Genomic DNA, 20,214 nt, shown 5'->3' with positions numbered 1-20,214 from the left:
AGTGGTTGTTTGCCCAACCAGGTGAGTCACGGCCCTTTTTCTCCTGCCAGATCCCTTTTTTTTTTTGCCCGATTTCAAGCGCCGGGAAAGCTGCGTGCTGCTCTGATTGAGGGGACTCCTGCGCTTCGCCTCCACCCTCAATGCGCCAAAAGGCACGCGAGACTGCCGGAAATTCAATTAGCCGCTAAAACGGCCCCGCGCCAAGAGGCTAGATCTCAGTGAGGGGCAGTAGAACCCCTGCAATCTGCCGGGGCCGCCCTGGCACTGCATACATACACTAGTAGATTGAACAAAAAATTTGGGGCTCCAAGTTCTGATAGCGACAAGTTCTTCTGCGATAACAGCAAAACCGGGGACAATCAGCAACCATGGGCTCAGGAAGAGGCACGTCGGGGCCTTCACTGTCCCTAAAAACCTCCAACAAGCTCAAGCGTCAACAACTATACATCCAACAAAAGAAAGCGACCGGTAAAGCCCGTCACGAGGAGCGACACCGAAGGCGCAAAGAGGAGGCCAAGAACCCGGAACTCAGAAGGCAGCGGCTCGAGCGAAACCAGCCCGCGAGCATCGACAAGAAGAGGATATGGGACGACGTTGACGACGATAGTCTCGGTGCTGTGGTGGATGTCGCCCAATTGAAGCGGCGGCGCTTGGAAGAGGCCGAGGCAGCGGCGGCAGCAGAGGCGGACAGTGCTCAGAAGAATACCGGGGAGAAAGATGACGACGATGTCGACAGCATGCTTGGGTCTGACGACGACGAGGAGGGGGGAGGAGGGAGCGGGGATGACGAGGAACGCATGGAGAAGTTACAAAGAGAGCGGTCACGAAGGCAACCCAGCATCGCGCCCTCGACAGTGTCTACAAACCTCGACATCACTCCGGACTCTCTGGCCGCTCAGTTCAAAAACTTGTTCAACGACGAGCCGCCGGTGATGCCGAAGATTCTTGTCACAACGGGTCTCAATGGGACTATCCATAAGGAGGCGCAGGAGATAGCCTCTGTTTTCCCGAATGGTGGGTGTCGTTCCTTGGTACCCGGAGCCGGGAGCCCATACTGACATGATCATTAGCGACATACATCCCGCGGAGTGCTCACCGTTACTCTTACAAGTACAGCGTCAGGGAGATTGCAAAGTTTGCCAAGAGTAAGTCCATATTCCGCCCTTGTTCCCAGAGCGATCGTTAACATGGCCCAAGACCGCGGATACACGGCGCTGCTGGTAGTCCAGGAGGACCTGAAACGGCCAAGCCAACTCAGCGTGTGCCACCTGAATGGTGAAGGTGTGCCACCTGGCCCGACCCTCACCTACACTATTCGAAACTACCAGCCAGGGAAGGCGATTGTCGGGCACGGCAATCCAACGAACCACTATGTGAGAAGATTTCCTGTCTAACTTTACCTTAGTGGCACGCGATGTGCTGATGAGTATATAGCCCGAGCTGCTTCTTAACGGCTTTAAGACTCCGCTGGGTCTGTTGGCAGCAAAGTCTATGAACACCTTGTTCCCCCCGAAACCTGAGTTGGCGGGTCGCCAAGTGGTGACCTTGCACAATCAGCGCGACTACATCTTCTTCCGCCGCCACCGATATGTTTTCCGGGAGGCGCGGCCGACGGAGAAGAATGTACAGGGTGCTGACGGCAAGGATCTGGAGGGCGTCAAGGGAATTCGTGCCGGATTGCAGGAGATCGGACCGAGTAAGGCATAGCCCACGCATCTGAATCGCGATGAGCAGCGGAGCTGATCTAGCATAGGAATGACCCTAAAACTTCGCAGGGTCGACAAAGGCGTCGGAAGGGCAGGGAGCGAAGGCGAGGATGCGCTGAAATGGGAATGGAAGGCCAAAATGGAGAAGAAGCGGACCCGTTTCAACCTGTAAGGATAGCAGAACGTGATACCCAGATGGTTCGTAGGGCGCAGCCATTGCCATGAGGGCTGGGTCAACCGCGGCCTTCCCATTCAACACGCTTCGACGAAGATTATCCTCTGGGCTCGTTTGATGATGGATTGTTGATGTTGCCCGCCCCATGTGGGGTTGATCTCTGCCGATTGCCAACTCTGATTATCACGCATTATCGCAGACTACGAAGTGAATCTGCCATGATCCTTGATCAGTTATCTCCCCTTCCGCGCCGCTGTTTTCTTTTCATTTTCCCTCAACATGATGACGGAGTAGCTATTCACGGTCAGCATCACGATCACGCCCGGCGAGGTCCAGAGGGAAAAAAAATTAAAAAAACCAGACGAGTCAGTCAAGACCTACGCAATGATGCCTCCGACGGCAATGGTGCCGCCGACCAGACTCCCCCACTCCCCGACGCCCCGCCCGCTGACCAGCCAGCCGAGCGCGACGATGGTGCAGGTCTTGACGTGCCCCACGACGGTGCTCGAGACGGGCCCGGCGCGCGCGACGATGAAGAACTGCGAGATGTTGATGAGGCTGGCGAAGGCGCCGCTCAGCAGCACCAGGGCCCAGCGGGCCGGAGGCAGCGCCCGCCACGAGGCCGGCCAGGTGTCGAGGAAGGGGATGGCGTACAGGAGCAGGACGGCCGACACGGGGGGCTGGTTGAAGAGCAGCTGCATGCTGGACAGCTTGAGGCGCCGGTGGTAGGCGGCGATCCAGACGGTGTAGAGCGCCGATGCGAGCGTGCCGGACAGGGCGAAGAGGACGCCCAGCGGGGAGGTGGTCTGGACGCCTTGCTGCTGCCGTTGGGGGTACTGACCTCCATGGCCCCGGGCCGGCGGGGGTCGGGTGTCGTAGTAGGAGACTAGACCGACGCCTAGGCAGGCCGGGACGAGGGCGAGGATGGCGGGCTGTGGGAGGGTGGCGCGGTAGAGGAAGTAGTTCAAGATCGCGACGGCCGGGGTGAGGAGGATGCGGGCGATCTGGTAGAAGGTGACGGTGGAGAAGGCGAGGGACAGGTTGGGGAGGATGACGTTGAGGGACATGGCGAGGGAGAGGGGAAGGATGTCGAGCAGGGGAACGGATCGTGGGGCAAAGAGGGCAAGGCCCGGGCGAGAAAGCACAAACAAGGTGAGATAGGTGATGAGGAAGTGGAAGCAGGCAAAGGTGAGCTGGGCAAGCTTTAGGGAGGGCTCTGAAAAGATGGCTTTGTTGGTGAAGACCTAGGTTACCAGGAGTGTCAGTAACTGCTCGTGATGTTCGAACGACGAAAGGACAAGGGGCGTTGTTTACAATGCCTATGGTAGCCAGAGTGTTGATGACCATCCAGATCAAGCCCGAGGCGAAGGAGCTCTTTGATTTGGGTTTCCACGGTCGTTCTTCCTTTGGCAGGAGCTCCTCGTCTTCAGGATCCTCGGCACCCCCTCGATCGACCGGTAAGCTTTGCATCTCTTCATCATTTCCATGATCGCCAAATCGGCCCAGCCGAGGGCTCAGCGTGTGAAATTCTCTGTCTGATGAGACCGAAGGGACCAGTTTGGTGTCCGCCATGCTCGGCCTTGGGGAATAACAACACCGAACTGGCGTTTGAGAAGGACTTTTAACCCGGGTTCAATAGTGCATGTTCGACCCAGACCGCTGTTGCTGGTGATGAGAGCAAACCGCGTCGTCCTGTAGTTAGTGTACATACATGCGAGTGTATGTGGTAGGTACCTATGTATGTACCTCCATACTCTGTACTCAATGTCTGTACTGTACTGACTGGTGTCAGTTCGGGCCACATCAGCCAAGGGTTGATTTGCCATTGGTCAATCGCTTTCGCGGGACGAACGGCCGAAAAGATACCCTTGCCATTTTGGACAGGGTCGAATGGCGCAGAAAGGGAAATCGCGCTAGAAATTTAAGTCCATGTTCCTTCCCCGTATTCCATGCACGGAACACGCCAGAGGAGTCCGGCGAGGAGGGGTTACCCTGTCTTTCAATCTGAGCAGGAACGTTCTGTATTCGATTGTCCCGAACGGCATAATGACATGAATCTTGATGTTGCGCAATTTGCAGCCGAGGAGCAAGGGCCGTGATTTTGCTCTTCCCAGAGTTTGCCGTATTCCATACTGTGTAGTGTATGTTCAGTCTTGCGCCGTCAAAAGCATGTTTCACAGTGGGAAGTCTGAAGTGGGTCCTCTCATCAGGGACCAGTGACGCTCATCTCAGGGCACCCGACGTTTTTATCTCATCGGAGGCAAAGTCGAAGAAAAGACCAGAGGCACATGGCAAGGTCGCACAGGCAGGATACTTGCAGCTTTCGTATATGTAAAAACAGAACTTTTAAAATTTCGAACTCGACACATTTTCCGAGACGACCTCGTTTCCTTGCCTACCTATGTGAAAGGCGATGCCGCCTTGAACGCAGCCAAATGGTATGAGCGTGGTCTCCCCGAGCCCAAGAGCGTAACGCAACACGTTTAGTTATTACCCGAAACGACGGCCAATTGCGCTCCTTGCCTCTTTTGGCCACCTTCCGACTGATTGCCATGCTCGGACGTTGTCAACCTTGGACTTAGCGAAGGTGCGCCAATTCATACGGAACCAACAATCAAGAGGGCGCGCCGACCTTCATAATACGTGTGGGATGCTTTCGTTACGACCGACTGGGTCCTTCTTTTAGAAGTCGCTCTCTCCTTAGCAGTTCGTGGCCCCCTTCGTTTCGTAAAAGCGGATAAGAAAAAAAAAAGGGAGAGTAACGATAGCCACATGCGACAACTTCGCGATCCACGATTCTTCTGGGAACAATGACCATCTCGGGTGGGGCACAGTCGCCAAACGGAGTCACCAATGGTGAGTTTGTGCCGGCCGTTGATGAGGAAGAGATAAACGAACCCCCCTTCCCTCCCCTTTTGAGCATGTCCCTCGAGAGATGATGGAGGAAATGAGACCGATAGTATGGTGCTGACTTGTCTTTTTTTCGTTCGATGCGAAAAGGCTTTCGCCGTGGAAACCATTTCTTCGAGGACTATGGCATCTGGAACGAGGCTCCGGTGCTCATCGGCACCACCAAGTTTGAGCCCCTCCCAGACGTCCGAAACATCATGATAACGGGTGGCGCCGGCTTCATGTATGTACACACATACACTCCGAGCGAAGCCACACAACTCTCTTCCCTCCTTTCGACAGGGCGGCTGACCATGTGAATAGAGCATGCTGGCTCGTCCGGCACCTCACCCTCACGTACCCGCACGCTTACAACATCGTCTCCTTTGACAAGCTGGACTACTGCTCGTCGCTCAACAACACGAGGGTCCTCAACGACCGGCGCAACTTCACCTTCTACCAGGGCGACGTGACCAACCCGTCCGAGGTCATCGACTGCCTAGAGCGGTATAACATCGACACCATCTTCCACTTTGCCGCGCAGTCGCACGTCGACCTGAGTTTTGGCAACTCGTACAGCTTCACGCACACCAACGTGTACGGCACCCACGTGCTGCTCGAGAGCGCCAAGAAGGTCGGCATCAAGCGCTTCATCCACGTCTCGACGGATGAGGTCTACGGCGAGGTCAAGGATGACGATGACGACCTGCTCGAGAGCAGCATCCTGGCGCCGACCAACCCTTACGCGGCCAGCAAGGCGGCCGCCGAGATGCTCGTGCACTCGTACCAGAAGAGCTTCAAGCTGCCGGCCATCATCGTGCGGAGCAACAACGTCTACGGGCCGCACCAGTATCCCGAGAGTACGTAGAGCCAGAACCCGCTCCCCACCACAACTCACACCACTCGCACAGCACGACACTAACCATGTCTTTTCTCTCTCTCTCTCTCTTTTGAATTGTTGTGCGCCAGAAATCATTCCCAAGTTCACCTGTCTCCTGAACCGCGGCAAGCCCGTGGTGCTGCACGGCGACGGCTCGCCGACGCGGCGGTACCTCTACGCGGGCGACGCGGCCGACGCCTTCGACACGATCCTGCACCGGGGCCAGCTGGGGCAGATCTACAACGTGGGGTCGCAGGACGAGATCAGCAACCTGGCGCTGTGCCGGAAGCTGCTGGCCGTCATGGGCCTCCCGCACGCGACGCCGGCGGAGCTCGGCCGTTGGGTGCGGTACACGCACGACCGGCCCTTCAACGACCACCGCTACGCCGTCGACGCGACCAAGCTGCGCAAGCTCGGGTGGGAGCAGAAGACGGGCCTGGAGGAGGGCCTGCGCATCACGGTCGAGTGGTACCGCCGCTTCGGGGAGCGCTGGTGGGGGGACATCACCAAGGTCCTGAGCCCCTTCCCGGTGGTGGCCGGCATGGAGGTGCTGTCCGATTCCGAGCCCGTCTCGGACCATCCTCTGCAGACGACGGCCGCGACGGCGACGACGACGATGGCGACGACGAGGGCGGAGCAGAGGGCGGACGGCGGAGACAGAGGCGGGGGTGGGGATGGGGTCGAGGGGGTCAATGGGCGGCCTGCGAATGGCCAGGGAGGGCAAAAGCAGCACGACGCGTAAGAGGGTGATGACGGCCTCCCTACCACCACCTACCCCGGGGTGAGGGTGGTTGAGAGTGTGGTGTGCATGTCGATTTTTTTTTCCTTTTTTTTTTTTTTTTTTTTTTTTTTTTTTTTTTTTTTTTTTGCTTTTTACCCAACGAGACCTGAGTCAAGCAGGGAGGGAACAGGGGCGTTGTTGGGATTCTGTTGGACCATGGGGTGGTCGGACAGGAAACAATCCATGTGCCGTTGGAACCGTACGGGCGGATGCTTTTGATTTGGAGAATCTACACTAGCTCTCTGAGTAGTTAAGCGGTTACTATTGGACTCCGGACCCGAGCGAGCGGATCCCGACTGGCCGAAGTGAGACATCTTGTCTAACGCAACGTGGCTCGGCTCGGCGTCTGCTGGGTCGGTCTCGACCCCCTCGCCGACAATTGTCGGTTTTACAGCGTAGCTTCGTCGTCCACCGGGAAGGGCTCCTGCACTTATTCATTGGGCTGATGCCTGCATTTTGTTCCAAAAAAACACAACTTGTGTCACCTATATCGCTGCTCCTCGAGCCGATGCAGTGCCAGGCCGCTTCGTCACTTCTGCGAGTGTGAGACTTGCTAGGGAGAGTATGTAACTATGCACATCCACTGATCAGAGAAGCGGACAGACTGGTCTGATGGGCCTCCCTCGCAAGGGAGAAGGGGGGAAGTGTGGGTCTCACTTCATTTTTTTCAGCACCTCCTGCACATCGGTCAAGCGAGCGAACAGGCGTCTGAGAAACTGCAAGAGAGCTAACGTTAAATGCTCCCGAGCGCTGCAACCCGCCATTTGGGGCACTGTCTTTCTCGAGGAGGCGGGACTGGGGAATCAAGAACCGGCCCGAAAGGAGGCAAGCGGCCTCATTGTGAAAGGCTTAGGTTCCATCTGTTTGGATACCGAGTGATGCGGTTGCTCCACAACGAACCAGACAGCAGGACCAGCGATTGGAAAAGAACACAGGCTGGCTTCGCTCCGAGCGCCTGGGCCCCAGGTTCCAGAGCCGCGGGACGGGACATACACTAGGTAAAAAAAAAAAAAAAAAAATTCTGCCGAGATTGAAGGCTGCATAACTATGTCGTGGCAAGTTGCCGATGGGCAACTAACCAGAGCAACCGATGTGGGTTCTGAACGCCCCTCGTTCCCAGTTGCTGGAAATGTACGGAGCACATACATACGGATCCGTATAATGAGTCCGGCGTTGCGACTGCGCATTGCATACACCGCAGCAGGGTGGTGCGAATGGACGGATAGTCACGCTGCAGATGTGTATGTGCACTGCTAGTACGGAATGATACGGGTATCTGGGACAAGACGCGAGGAATGCACAATCCGCGAATGCCTAAACGTGGGCCCGCTTCGCCTGCTGATCATGGACTGGTTTGGACGGGAGGTTGACGGCACGACGACTTTGTAGAGATTGGTGGATTGCATTGGAATGAATGCTCTCCCATGCTGCCGGGTCGGATCTGCTGAGTGGAAACGACGCAGTCGGTGAGTTGGAGGGGAAGGGAAAAATCCGCCATGCCGAACCTCTCTCCGGGGACTGGCCTGCGGTGTTTGCCAAGGAGAAGCGGCGCTGGAATCCGGTGGTGATCGTGATATTGTCTACACGCGGGAGCGGTTAGCTTTTCGGTAATTCGCGCGCGGACACCAGGTGTATACAAAACAGAAACAGTTGATTCGGGTCGAGTTGGTGTTGTTTCGCAAGGCGTCTGGTGAGTTCAGACAAATCTGATTCTATGAGAGAACTTGATGTAGGCCTTCCCGATAGATTTCGGAATGAGGTTCCTCGCTACACTTATGAATTGCCTGCCCTTGCCTCGACGGATGACACTAGCCCTTGTCTGGATAAATGACCGTCCGTGCACAAAGGGGTTCGCAGTTAACTCCGAGGAGTGGGTCGTGTGGGTGTCCCCAATCCGTCGTGGATCTCCTGATGGTTTTCTTCTCCACTGTGGGGGTTCCCGCCGACCTATCGGGCGCGAACCTTTTGAGTCCCCGTTGAACGAAGCGGCGTGGATGCGAGGCTCATCCACAGTATGCGGATACAATATCATCTAGTGGTCATGCACTTCTGACGACGAGTTCTGCGAGTCGATCACAAAGCTACTGTCAAGTGATTCTACCGGGTACTACACAATTTGTGTACCTTATATACAGTAGTTATATAGGTACCTGATCTAAATTAGCATACATAAGGTATGTCCATACACAACGCCCAGCTAGGTTGTTACTTCCAGCGCAGGGTGAACATGCAGTGTGATGCTGTTCCCACACGGTAAGGATAGCGTTATTCAACTGTATCCACAGCGGTCAGGTACCATGTCAGTGGGGCCCGATAGCGGCGAAACAAGGACCTCGGTGGTACCGCGCCGGCGCCGGCCTGGTCCCTTGTTGCGCCGCATCCCGTTAGTGTACACTCCTGTGTATATACATAGTAGTTTGGATGGCCGTCCACCCTTCCACCCTGACGCTAATGTACGAGGAAGTTTAAGTGCCCGTTGAGCCCATCGTCCGCTCCTTGTCCCGCCCGCCCACGCTGCTCGAATCACCCGAATTGCCCAAGCCGCCGGCCTCCTCGGATAATGGGAGAGTGACGGAATCGAGAGCTCGAAATCCAGGAGATTGCAGGAGCGGCCGTCGCGCCGGTCTCCTCAAATACGGGCAGCCCGCTTTACGAATCCTCAGAGAGCCGACACTCAAGCTTGATCCAAATCCCTCCTCCGAATCTCTCTCGCCTACCACTGTGCAGCGCGCTTGCTGGTTTGCGGCCACGCCTACCATCAGCGTCACGACGTTCTTAAACCAGCCGCTTGCATGCGCTCCCGTCACCAGCGGGGAACCACCGACGGACGAGCCTGATGGAGAGGCCGTGGCACCGACCGGTCCAATCGAGAGATTCAGGGCGCTTCTTCGGATTGGGGAGCAATGGGCTCGGTACAAGCAAGGGGGCACGGCGGAACACTGGACGCACAGTCGGAGGGCCCCTCGTTCACTTCAATACGACAGACCGACCAGATAGACGCGACATCTTGCAGCTCCCCGGTATCCCATGAGGTTACCGTCGAAGTCGACGAGAGCAGCTATATTTCCCCCCAGATACGCGAGTTATTGTCGCAGGATGCGCAGGAACCGCACCTGGAGGTGGACGAGGGTTGCGAGGAAGCGTCGGACGAGGAACCCAGCTCCCAATCGGTCTACGCCATGAGCATGTATCCCGGGGCTGGGCCTGCCTTTCAGGTCGAGCAATCGTATCGGAACGGCCACGACTCTGCCACCATGTGAGTTTGTCCCGTTGGAGAAACGGTTTCGCCCTCGGGGCGCAGAACACTAACCGCAGTCTAGTGACTCGGCCCGGACGCTCTATGCCGAGGATTTCGATTTCGTCATCGAGAACGGTCGGCAGTACTGCGGCGACTACTTCCTCCCCATCGACCAGACGGAGCAGACACGTCAATATGTCATTCACCAAGTTTATCTTAAGCTCTTCAACCTCGAGCTTACGACGGTCCCGTTGGAGAACCCGACTTACATTCTTGACGTCGGCACGGGGATAGGCGAATGGGCCATCGGCATGGCCGAGAAATATCCGCAATGCGAGGTCTTTGGCACCGATATCGCGCCAATCCAGCCTACCCATCAAGTCCCTTTCAACGTCGAGTTCCACATTGAGAACGCCGAGGAGGAATGGATCCGCCCAGCCAACGCGGTCGACCTTGTCCACCTGCGAAACATGCAAGGTGCATTTTCCGACTGGTCCTTCATCTACAGCCAGGCGTTTGCGTGCATAAAACCGGGCGGCTGGATTGAGGTCATCGACTGGGAAGACTTCCTTGCCGAAGAGAACTTCCTCTCCTTCTACCCAGAGGGCTCGGCGCCGTACATCTTCGTCAATGCACTTCTCGAGGCCGCCGAGCTGGCGGGGAAGCCCCGCGACTCACGGCATCTGAACAAGAACCTGTTGACGGAGGCGGGCTTCGTCGACATCCAGGACTCTGTGTACGACCTCGGCATTGGGTCGCGCGAGAACAGCAGCTACGGCAAATTTTGGTTCTTTTCCGTCATCACGGGCATCGAACCCACCGCCCTACGCCTGCTGACGAAGTACCTCGGTTGGGACCCCGACGACGTGCGCGAGCTGTGTGAAAAGGTGGCCCAGGAGATTAAAGCGGTTGCCGACGACCCGGACAGGGCGGACGCTTTTGTCGTCAAGCTCCGCGTCGTTGTCGGGAGGAAACCATTGGACCAGGGACAGAACGCAGCCAACAAGGCGCCACCCCGAGACGGGTGCCAGGAACACAGCGGCGACGAGAGCACGATTGGGAAAAGGACAATAAGGTCCGAACGGACGGCTTGAAGGCATATGTACGCGGCGAATGGGGAACATACAGGATAGACTTCCATGCACCTGCTCCGTCGGCAATTGGGGACCCCGCGAAAACATTAGAAACTTTTGAGAAAGGATGAGGAATTGCCATCGCCATTCCAGCCTTTTTTTTCTTCTTTTCTTTCTCTTCGTCCCCCTCCTCCTCCTCCTCCTCCTCCTCCTCCTGCTGCTGCTGCTGCTGCTGCTGATCTTCTTCTTCCTCTTCCTCCTCTTCTTCTTCTCGCCCTTCTGTTGGCTGTGATGGCCTTCTTTATTTTCCTCCTTTTTACTTCCTGTAGATACCCAATTAGCCTCTTCTATGTGTACATAGGTTACCTCACGGTTGCATAGCTGGAAAGCTAGGAGCTCAGGGTAATGGTATTTGGCTGTGGTAATCAATGCTCATCTCGAACCTGCAAGGCTATGTTGTGTGCACTATAATGCGGCGCGAGTCTGGAATGCTCATGCCCCAGTAGGCGTTCTTAATTATTCCGTACTAGTAACGACGCTCATCAGGGGCTCGTGGCGCGAAGGCCAACCTAGTTACGGAGGTAGTACCCGAGTTTAGAAGGCTTCGGTTGCGGCAGGTAGGTGGCGAATGGCATGTGGGGCAGCTAGTTTCTGGGCTGGGAATGACGCACCAACAGTCCCCGCCTGCCGTGCACATCCATTTGGGATCACCACCTTCACTGATTCGCTGCCCAGCGCGTTGGGAACAGATCACTTCGGCGGCCACCTAACTGGCCGGTTCCGGGTCGCAGCTCCATACCTTAGGTATCCAGCTGCCCAAACACGCACCACTATGCGAAGCAACTGAAAGCACCAACCCACCCACGATGGCGCTCGATCCGTCCAACGGCTTCGCGGCAGCCGACGCCGTCGCGGATCTCGACCACGCCGCGCTGCCAATTTTCGACGTCCTGCCCGTGCAGCTTCGGTTCTCCATCGCCGCCGACTTTGTCGCGGGCCAGGCCGCTAACAATGTCCTCGTCATCGCCCTCCTCAACGGCCGCATCCTCCGCATCGACCTCAACAGGCCCGAGGACATCGATGGTATTCCCACCCTCCCCTTCTCCCCTTCCTTCCCCTCATCCTCCTCGGAACCGGCCGCCGAGGGAGCACCCATGGCAGATCCGACACTAACGCTCCTCATCCCGCACCGCAAACAGACATCGACCTCCCCAAGAAGCCCTCGGAAACTGGCGTGATCCGGCGCATGTTCCTCGACCCGACCGCGTCGCACCTGCTCATCTGCACAGCCCTCGGCGAGAACTACTACCTGCACTCACAGTCGCGCCAGCCGCGTCCGCTTGCCCGCCTGCGCGGCGTCACCATCGAGTCGGTCGCCTGGAGCCCCGCCCTCCCGACCTCGTCGACGCGCGAGATCCTGATCGGCGCCGCCGACGGGAACATCTACGAGGCCTTTATCGAGACGTCAACCGAGTTCTACAGGAAGGAGGACAAGTATGTCAAGCTATTGCAAAAGCTGCCCGACGGGCCCATCACGGGCCTGTGGGCGGACTCTCTGTCTGCCGGCCCGGGCGCTCTCGGCCCCGGCGGGACGGCACAGAAGCACCACAGTTACCAACAGCAGCAGCAGCAGCAGCAGCAGCAGCAGCAGCAGCAGCAGCATGATGTGCGGAGGGTGTTGGTTGCCACGCAAACCAGGCTGCTGCATTTCACGGGCAAGGCCGGGAAGGGCCATGACGGCAGTGCATCCATCTACTCGAGGCTATTTGAAGGCGAGCAGCCAGTTATCCACGAGCTGAACAGGGCGTCGGCCGCGGCCGCGTCCATGCTGGTGGTTTCGCCGGACGCGGAGGAGGTGCCGCGCTTCAGGGGCGATGTGGAGGTGACCGAGAGGGCGTTTGCCTGGCTGACATCGCACGGCGTGTTTCACGGGAAGCTGCTGATGGGTGGGAGCAGTGCGGAGCTGGGTAACAGAGTGTTTGCCGAGGCCAAGCTGATTCCCAGGGCTCAGCTGGCGAGTCCCGAAACCGCGGCGAAGAAGCAGGTGTCGACCGAGTACATCGACGCGATTGCGCTGACGCAATGGCACGTTGTCTGCCTAATCGGGACGCGTGTCGTGGTGGCCAACCGGCTGACGGGGTCGATTGTCTACGACCAGACTATCTTGGATCCCGGGGAGAAGGCCGTTGGGTTGTGCGTGGATCTACAGAAGAACACGTTCTGGCTGTTCACGCCCAGGGAGATCTTCGAGATCGTCCCGCACGACGAGGATCGGGATATCTGGAAGATCATGTTGCAGATGCAGCAGTTCGACGCTGCGCTGCAGTATGCTCACACCCCTGCGCAGAAAGACGCCGTTGCCATCGCCACGGGAGACTACCTCGTCAGCAAGGGGCAGCACAGCGAGGCTGCCAGTGTCTACGGCAAGAGCAGCAAGCCCTTCGAGGAGGTGGCGCTCACGTTCATCGACAACGACCAGCCAGACGCCCTTCGCAAGTATCTCTTGACGAAGCTGAGTGCGTACAAGAAGACGGCCGTCATGCAGCGGGCCATGATCGCGGTGTGGCTGGTGGAGGTGTTCATGGCCAAGCTGAACTCCCTGGACGACACCATCGTCACGGGGGCGGAACTGTCCGACACGCTGAATCCGGCCCAGACGAGAGAGCAGCTTGACGCGGTCCGAGCCGAGTTCCAGGATTTCGTCAACAAGCACAAGTCGGACCTAGACCAGAGGGCGGTCTACGATGTCATCAGCAGCCACGGGCGCGAAGAGGAGCTTCTCTATTATGCCAGCGCCATCAACGATTACAACTATGTCCTCTCCTACTGGGTCCAGCGAGAACGGTGGTCGGAAGCGCTCAGAGTGCTGAAGAAGCAGACGGACCCCGAGGTCTTCTACCGCTACAGCAGCGTGCTCATGACGCACGCGGCGACGGAGATGGTCGATGTCCTGATGCGGCAGAGCAACCTCAACCCCCGGAGCCTCATTCCCGCGATGCTCGAGTACGACCGGAACTACAAGGGCCCGCTGGCGCAGAACCAAGCCGTCCGGTACCTCCAGTACGTCGTCAACCAGCTCGGCTCGGCGGACTCGGCGGTGCACAACACGCTCGTCTCCATCTACGCCTCCCACCCGTCCAAGGACGAATCCGCCCTCCTCTCCTACCTCGAGTCGCAGGGCGACGAGCCCAAGTACGACCAGGACTTTGCCCTCCGCCTCTGCATCCAACACCGCCGCGTGCTCTCGTGCGCGCGCATCTACACGAGCATGGGTCAGTACGTGCAGGCGGTCGACCTGGCCCTCTCCCACGACGAGATCGAGCTCGCCTCCATCATCGCCGACCGGCCCATGTCCAACCCGGCGCTGCGCAAGAAGCTCTGGCTGGCGGTCGCCAAGAAGGTCATCTCGCAGCAGTCGGGCGGCATCAAGACGGCCATCGACTTCCTCAAGCGCTGCGACCTGCTCAAGATCGAGGACCTGATCCCCTTCTTCCCGGACTTTGTCGTCATCGACGACTTCAAGGAGGAGATCTGCGCGGCACTCGAGGATTACAGCCGCAACATCGACGCGCTGCGGCGCGAGATGGACGAGTCGAGCCAGACGGCGGCCAACATCAAGGTCGACATCGCCGCGCTCGACCGCCGCTACGCCATCGTCGAGCCGGGCGAGAAGTGCTACGCCTGCGGCCTGCCGCTGCTCAGCAGGCAGTTCTTTGTGTTTCCGTGCCAGCACGCCTTCCACTCGGACTGCCTCGGCCGGCGCGTGCTGGAGCAGTGCGGTGCGGCCAAGGCCAGGAGGATCAGGGACTGCCAGGTGCAGATCAGCAAGGGGCTGGTCAGTGGGGAGAAGAGGGAGGCCATGGTTGCCGAGCTGGACGCCTTGGTTGCTTCGGCCTGGTGAGTTCCACTCGTTTTCTGTCACCCCCTCTGAGTTGGTTCATGTAACGCAGATTATGGTGTGCTGACCGGAGGAATTGTAGTATTTTGTGCAGCGATTACGCGATACGGAGGATCAACGAGCCGTTCATCAAGGAAGGGGAGGATATGGAGGAGTGGGCTCTGTAGGAAAGTCTGATTGCGAGTAAAGGGGTCATCGGTTTTTGCATATTTCAGAAAGCGAAGGGGGCGGCGGCAAGGTACGACAAGGAGACAAAAGGTGATACCCAGCCATACGACTAGTGCCGATCTCGTTACGGGCCGCATTACGACCCAAGTTCCATCCAGCTCCCCCGAGGCACCCAACGCGCTACATATGTACGTATGTGCAACTGCTTGTGCATACATATATAACCCTAATAAGGGCACACGGTGACTCCCAGCGTCGACTTGGTCAGCATCAGGATGGACACGATAACGCCGTACAGGCCCAAGACCTCGGCGAAGATGAGGATGAGCACCATGCCGACGTACAAACGGGGCTGTTGCGTGCTGGCGCGGACTGGGATCGAATACCATTACACACGCCCCCCCTCTCCTTGTCAGACAGACTTGAAAAATCACCGAAAAGGAAACAGCAAAACAAAGTGGGTTGGGAAGAAAAAGAGAGGGGGGGGGGGAGGAGGCGTAACTCACCACCAGCGTCGCCAATGATGCCGATGGCGAACCCGGCGGCGAGCCCGCACAGACCGACAGCCAGGCCGGCGCCGAGCTGGAGGAAGCCGGTGTGTAGGGCCATCTTTTCGGCCAAGTTGTTGGAGATGATGACGGCGGCGACTAGGCCGTAGATGGAGATGATCTGGGCCATGATGGCGCAGAGGCTGGTGACGGGAGAGAGGCGTCAGTTCTGCCGGGGGACTGCCGGGGGAGGGGGACCATGGCTGATTGTCCCCAGGAATAGACAAATAGGGGAGCGGGAGCTAAAAGGTAGTGTGTGGATATCAAAGGAGTGGGTGAGTAGAGGGAGGGATATTAGTGTTGCGAAGGGCAGTCGACATTCGTGGGATACAACGAGACTGGATCGTGACCACAGGGAGTGTGGCTGGCGGGAGCGGCGCAGAGCACATGGTCGAGACACAAGAGACGTACGTGTTCTGCATCAACCTGTCAGGGCGGATGATGCCCGAGGAGAAGATGGCGCCGGAGGACTTGGCCGTGCCATAGCTAGCGCCAATGACGGTGAATATGATGGAGCAGGCGCATCCCAGAGCCCCGAAGAAGGACTGCAAATACAAGGTCAGAACTTGGGGGCATAAGGGACCGGGTCATGAACGAGTCGAGTGGTACAGACGGCATAGGCTGGGCTAGGCGGTGTTAGTGAGAGAGGTAGAACGGAGACTTGAGCAGGTCGGTTCCAAGTTAAGACACGCACCATCGGTCGAGGCTGACGAAATCCACTGTGTCGGCCGCTGCCATTGTGACGAACAGGCTCTGGATGTTGCACGACGCTTCAATTGTCTTCGACTCGGGAAAACGGTACAAGAGGCACACAATAAGATGCCGTGAGCAGAGAGACCGAGTATAGGGGTTTTGGGAGGGCAGGAAAGAAGCAGGACCCAGCACAGGCAAGTAACTATTATTCTATAATACCCGGCAGAAAGAAGAAGTCTCCTTCTCGGACTGCCTAGAGAGGGGTCATGTAAGACGGCGCGGAGCTGGCGTGTGTCTCTTGTGACCGAGCAGCCGGGATGGCGCCAAGCGAAGCTGACGAGCCCCCCCCCCCCCCCCCCCCTGGGCGGACACGAAATACGGAGAGGAACGGGACTGCCTCACCAATCAGAGTTGCAAGAGGCTATATGCAGCTATGTTGCTGCGTCCATGAATTCCGCCGTGCTTAATGACAATGTATTGGCGGTCCGGTTGCATGCTGGAATCATTCCCCGCCCTTCCCCAACACCCCCCCCCCAAACAAAAAAGGCACAGGAAGAAATCTTCGTCGTAACCGCTCTCGCCGAACCCTGTTGGCAACGAAGGAGCCCGGGGATGTGATAAGACCTGTTGAGATGTACCAGAGAGAAGTGGTTGATGGTCGGTCTGAGCCACTATGCTTTCATTCTGAAATCCTTCCTTCCTTCCTTCCTCTCCCGAGGCCAGCAACCGAACGGTAATTGCTCCGAGCCTCGTAGCGCGAACGTTGGATCCGCCGGTTGGAACTACTTGACAGGAAGAGTGAGGTTCCGGGCAATGGCCACTAAACATCCGAGTTTCGGGGTAAATCTGGAGGGGAGAAGTCCGGCTGACCACAAGCCTTCTTCTACACGGCACATGCGCTACATGTAGCGTAGGTAAGTACACTATCCGTACAAGTGTAAGCAATGGGCATTCGCCGCGGTTCAGCTGAGGTGCAAATGCTGAGCCCTAAAATTTGAAACACAAGACAGCAGCAGCAGCAGAAGAAGAAGAAGAAGAAGAAGAACAAGAAGGAGCAGAAGGAAAGCAGAGATTTACATGGATTGAATGAACACACTGCCGGAAGGAATGACTTGGTATTTCAAAGTCGTCGGGAGTAACTACCTGTGCCACGTAACCGTGGCTGCCGTATTGGTCCATTCGCCAGGCACGGACCAGCAGTCAATCACCGACCAGGGCTTGGCGCTACGTCAAGGGTGCTTTATGCACGTTCGGATCGGTGCCCCGCGCTTGTTTCAGTTCCTCATAATGCATTCATTCATCACGAACCTCGACCGAAGCAAGTGACCGAAATGGATATTACATCTCAGCCCACCGGCACCAGGCGAATCCCAACAATCACATGCATGCCTTTGTTAGGTTGCCACTTTCGAGGCTGGCCGGTGTTTGCACCTCCACTGCTAACTAGCGTTCTCTCACCGAAATGGCTGCCCCCGTGTAATCTGTGTCCACGCTACCCATGCGGCTCTCCAACGTTGCAGCAGGCCACGCGTCAATAGTTATATACTCTCCACACAACTCCCGCATTCCGGGGATATCGGCCCTCGACAAGACATACGGATTCATCACGAGTTACGCGAATCCGTACAGGAACGTGCTACATATGTTATGCGACTCCGTACGAAGTGCACCGTACATCTCGCGCTGGTTCATGTCGGGAGCGAGAGACAACCGAAGCCCAACAAAGGGACTTTCCTCTACCTGGGAAATTGGAGATTGCGTCATCTTGGGTCTCTGGAACCATCTTTGGAAGCTTAATCTTGCAACAACGTTCGGGGGAGTCCCCTGCACGACTCACGTCCGTACACTACACTACACTATACTACACTACACTCACCAGCAAAACCATTCCCTTTTTCGCTTTCGTTTCGTCTGGGCATTTTGTTTCCAGCGTCTGGGCAGTGCCTTGGCCATTGTCTGGCTTCTGATACTCGGCCTTCCCCTGCCCGTGGGCCCGGGTGTTGCATATGCCGAGCCGCGGCCATGTCGAGCAGAGGCTACATACTTACCTAGGTTAGGTAGTTATATCCACGAGACAATTTCTCTCACCCTCGTCGGCTCACTGCCAATTCTCTCACGCCTCGACCAGAATAGCTGTTCGCCCTCGTTCTCCCCCGTTGGCCACCGATTTGTCCCTCGCTCACTTGCCCCATCACCCTGGGCCTCGGACAGATCGGACGGATCGGAGGGATCGGACAGATCGGACCAGCGGTCTTGGTCAGCAAACGCTGACGGAGGAGCATCTCGTGCTGTACTGATGATGACGAATGCTGCCGGCGGCTCGCCTGCACGTTCGAGACACAGCCTCAAGGTGCTCGCCACTCTTCCCAGCCCTATAGCCCCGCCCGTGTGTCCTATTTTTGTGCCCTTCTTCTCCATGTTGTCGCACCCACTAGACCGCCGGCTGTGTCAAATCACGACCCGTTATCTGGCGAGGCGAGAGACATGAGGTCAAGCTCGTTATTGGTCGCCCTGGCGACCCTCATCCAGATAACGCATGGGCTAGCACTGCCGGAAAGGCGTCATGGGCCGAGGGTGCTGGGTCTGGAGATGCAGCGGCGGGCTCCACGGAACCCGTTGCACAGGGACAAGAGGCGGAGGAAAAGAGGAACCTTGGAGGTCGGCCTGGACAATGAGGTGTGTGCTCGACGGCCCGACGGACATCGCTTTTCTTCCTTGACCACGCTAACGCCGTTCGCAGGAAACCTTATACTTTATCAACGGGACCGTCGGCACGCCTCCGAAACCAGTGAGGCTACACGTCGACACCGGCAGCAGCGACCTATGGGTCAACACGCCGGCCTCGGAACTCTGCGCGTCGGCGAACAACCCGTGTGCGTTTGCCGGCACGTATTCGGCCAATTCGTCCTCGACCTACCAGTACATCTCCAGCAACTTCAACATCTCGTACGTCGACGGCAGCGGGGCAAGCGGAGACTACGTCTCGGACACGGTCACCATCGGCAGCCAGAAGATCGACCGCCTGCAGTTCGGCATCGGCTACTCGAGCACCAACGACCAGGGCATCCTCGGCATCGGCTACCCGCTCAACGAAGTCCAGGTGGGCCGCGCCGGCCTGCGGCCCTACAACAACCTCCCCGCCCAGCTGGTCGCCGACGGCGTCATCCGGTCCATGGCCTACTCCATCTGGCTCAACGACCTCGACGCCAACACGGGCAACATCCTCTTTGGCGGCGTCGACACGGAGAAGTACGCGCCGCCGCTCCTGTCCCTCCCCGTCGAGTCCGCCTCGGGCGTCTTCTCCGAGTTCATGATCACCCTCACCGGGCTGAAGCTCGGCTCCCAGACCATCGGGCCCTCCGACCTCGCCATCGCCGTCCTCCTCGACACGGGCTCCTCCCTCACCTACCTGCCCGACGCCCTCGTGTCCGAGATCTACGCCGCCGTCGGCGCCGTCTTCGACGGCGACGCCAACGCCGCCTACGTGCCCTGCTCCCTGGCCCGCGACGCCTCGGCCCCGCCGCTCACCTTCACCTTCAGCGAGCCGGCCATCGCCGTCGGCATGGACGAGCTCGTCCTCGACCTCGTCACCGCCTCGGGCCGCCGGCCCACCTTCGACAACGGCACGCCCGCCTGCCTGTTCGGCATCGGCCCCGCCGGCGCCGGCACCTACGTCCTGGGCGACACCTTCCTCCGCTCCGCCTACGTCGTCTACGACCTGGACAACAACGAGATCGCCCTCGCGCCCACCCGCTTCAACTCGTCCGCCACCCGCGTCGTCGAGATCGGCACCGGCCAGGACGCCGTCCCCGGCGCCACCCGCGTCAGCAACCCGGTCCAGGCCACCGAGGGCCTGCGCGGGATGAACGCCAACAAGAACGCCGCCGCCCCCGCCGCTGCCGTTGCCGGTCTCGGCAGCGGCGGGATGCGCCTCATGGTGGCGTGCGCGACTCTTGTGGTTGTCGTGGTCGGTGGCTTGGTTTAAAATTGCCATTGCTCCTCACGAGATGAAAGAAGAAGAAGAAGATGATGAAAGAAGAAGAAGAAGAAGAAGAAGAAGAAGATGATGAAAGAAGAAGAAGAAGAAGAAGAAGAAGAAGAAGAAGAAGAAGAAGAAGAAGAAGAAGAAGAAGAAGAAGAAGAAGAAGAAGAAGAAGAAGAAGAA

General features: G+C 57.8%; 7 protein-coding genes across 7 annotated transcripts; 5 read left to right on the top strand and 2 right to left on the bottom strand.

Annotated features, from left to right (window-relative positions):
- The first annotated feature begins 333 nt into the window (after window positions 1-333).
- P884DRAFT_253162 (anticodon-binding protein) lies at window positions 334-1,990 on the top strand. The gene is made up of 5 exons (XM_069440770.1): window positions 334-1,014; window positions 1,071-1,145; window positions 1,198-1,373; window positions 1,435-1,696; window positions 1,754-1,990. The coding sequence occupies exons 1-5, from the start codon at window positions 369-371 to the stop codon at window positions 1,876-1,878; spliced, it is 1,284 nt and encodes a 427-aa protein (XP_069301500.1). The 5' UTR covers window positions 334-368; the 3' UTR covers window positions 1,879-1,990.
- A 124-nt stretch (window positions 1,991-2,114) lies between these two features.
- Window positions 2,115-3,351, bottom strand: P884DRAFT_188593 (uncharacterized protein; the record flags this gene model as incomplete). The annotated part of the gene is made up of 3 exons (XM_069437372.1): window positions 2,115-2,175; window positions 2,263-3,125; window positions 3,196-3,351. The coding sequence occupies 3 exons, from the start codon at window positions 3,349-3,351 to the stop codon at window positions 2,115-2,117; spliced, it is 1,080 nt and encodes a 359-aa protein (XP_069301499.1).
- Window positions 3,352-4,691: 1,340 nt separating this feature from the next.
- P884DRAFT_295644 (uncharacterized protein) lies at window positions 4,692-6,392 on the top strand (the record flags this gene model as incomplete). The annotated part of the gene is made up of 4 exons (XM_069444348.1): window positions 4,692-4,737; window positions 4,882-5,014; window positions 5,095-5,630; window positions 5,740-6,392. 4 exons carry the CDS (start codon window positions 4,692-4,694, stop codon window positions 6,390-6,392), a joined length of 1,368 nt encoding a protein of 455 aa, XP_069301498.1.
- Window positions 6,393-8,880: 2,488 nt separating this feature from the next.
- On the top strand, window positions 8,881-11,103 carry P884DRAFT_281576 (S-adenosyl-L-methionine-dependent methyltransferase). Its single transcript, XM_069443555.1, has 2 exons — window positions 8,881-9,687; window positions 9,752-11,103. Exons 1-2 carry the CDS (start codon window positions 9,335-9,337, stop codon window positions 10,761-10,763), a joined length of 1,365 nt encoding a protein of 454 aa, XP_069301497.1. The 5' UTR covers window positions 8,881-9,334; the 3' UTR covers window positions 10,764-11,103.
- A 367-nt stretch (window positions 11,104-11,470) lies between these two features.
- P884DRAFT_233785 (Pep3/Vps18/deep orange family-domain-containing protein) lies at window positions 11,471-14,953 on the top strand. Its single transcript, XM_069439894.1, has 3 exons — window positions 11,471-11,825; window positions 11,942-14,639; window positions 14,723-14,953. Exons 1-3 carry the CDS (start codon window positions 11,609-11,611, stop codon window positions 14,805-14,807), a joined length of 3,000 nt encoding a protein of 999 aa, XP_069301496.1. The 5' UTR covers window positions 11,471-11,608; the 3' UTR covers window positions 14,808-14,953.
- An 81-nt stretch (window positions 14,954-15,034) lies between these two features.
- P884DRAFT_233782 (V-ATPase proteolipid subunit C-like domain-containing protein) lies at window positions 15,035-16,303 on the bottom strand (the record flags this gene model as incomplete). Its single annotated transcript, XM_069439893.1, has 5 exons — window positions 16,051-16,303; window positions 15,970-15,982; window positions 15,768-15,901; window positions 15,315-15,499; window positions 15,035-15,180 (listed from the first exon to the last, which is right to left on the bottom strand). The coding sequence occupies exons 1-5, from the start codon at window positions 16,092-16,094 to the stop codon at window positions 15,035-15,037; spliced, it is 522 nt and encodes a 173-aa protein (XP_069301495.1). The 5' UTR covers window positions 16,095-16,303.
- A 2,230-nt stretch (window positions 16,304-18,533) lies between these two features.
- P884DRAFT_189884 (aspartic peptidase domain-containing protein) lies at window positions 18,534-20,034 on the top strand (the record flags this gene model as incomplete). The annotated part of the gene is made up of 2 exons (XM_069437476.1): window positions 18,534-18,725; window positions 18,790-20,034. 2 exons carry the CDS (start codon window positions 18,534-18,536, stop codon window positions 20,032-20,034), a joined length of 1,437 nt encoding a protein of 478 aa, XP_069301494.1.
- Between the last annotated feature and the right edge of the window lie 180 nt (window positions 20,035-20,214).

The sequence above is a fragment of the Thermothelomyces heterothallicus genome, assembly GCF_042370625.1.
Source record: "Thermothelomyces heterothallicus CBS 202.75 unplaced genomic scaffold P884_scaffold_1, whole genome shotgun sequence".
Classification (NCBI taxonomy): domain Eukaryota; kingdom Fungi; phylum Ascomycota; class Sordariomycetes; order Sordariales; family Chaetomiaceae; genus Thermothelomyces; species Thermothelomyces heterothallicus.
Note: the sequence above shows the minus strand (reverse complement) of the source record. Positions and strands in the feature narration are given on the sequence as shown.

Excerpts from the sequence above, each read along its gene's own strand:
- P884DRAFT_253162 (XM_069440770.1), top strand. The coding sequence starts at position 369 with ATGGGCTCAGGAAGAGGCACGTCGGGGCCTTCACTGTCCCTAAAAACC. Across the intron at positions 1,015-1,070 it reads AGCCTCTGTTTTCCCGAATG|CGACATACATCCCGCGGAGT; the intron begins GTGGGTGTCGTT and ends CATGATCATTAG. Across the intron at positions 1,146-1,197 it reads GATTGCAAAGTTTGCCAAGA|ACCGCGGATACACGGCGCTG; the intron begins GTAAGTCCATAT and ends ACATGGCCCAAG.
- P884DRAFT_281576 (XM_069443555.1), top strand. The coding sequence starts at position 9,335 with ATGGGCTCGGTACAAGCAAGGGGGCACGGCGGAACACTGGACGCACAG. Across the intron at positions 9,688-9,751 it reads GGCCACGACTCTGCCACCAT|TGACTCGGCCCGGACGCTCT; the intron begins GTGAGTTTGTCC and ends ACCGCAGTCTAG.
- P884DRAFT_233785 (XM_069439894.1), top strand. The coding sequence starts at position 11,609 with ATGGCGCTCGATCCGTCCAACGGCTTCGCGGCAGCCGACGCCGTCGCG. Across the intron at positions 11,826-11,941 it reads CAGGCCCGAGGACATCGATG|ACATCGACCTCCCCAAGAAG; the intron begins GTATTCCCACCC and ends CACCGCAAACAG. Across the intron at positions 14,640-14,722 it reads GCCTTGGTTGCTTCGGCCTG|TATTTTGTGCAGCGATTACG; the intron begins GTGAGTTCCACT and ends GAGGAATTGTAG.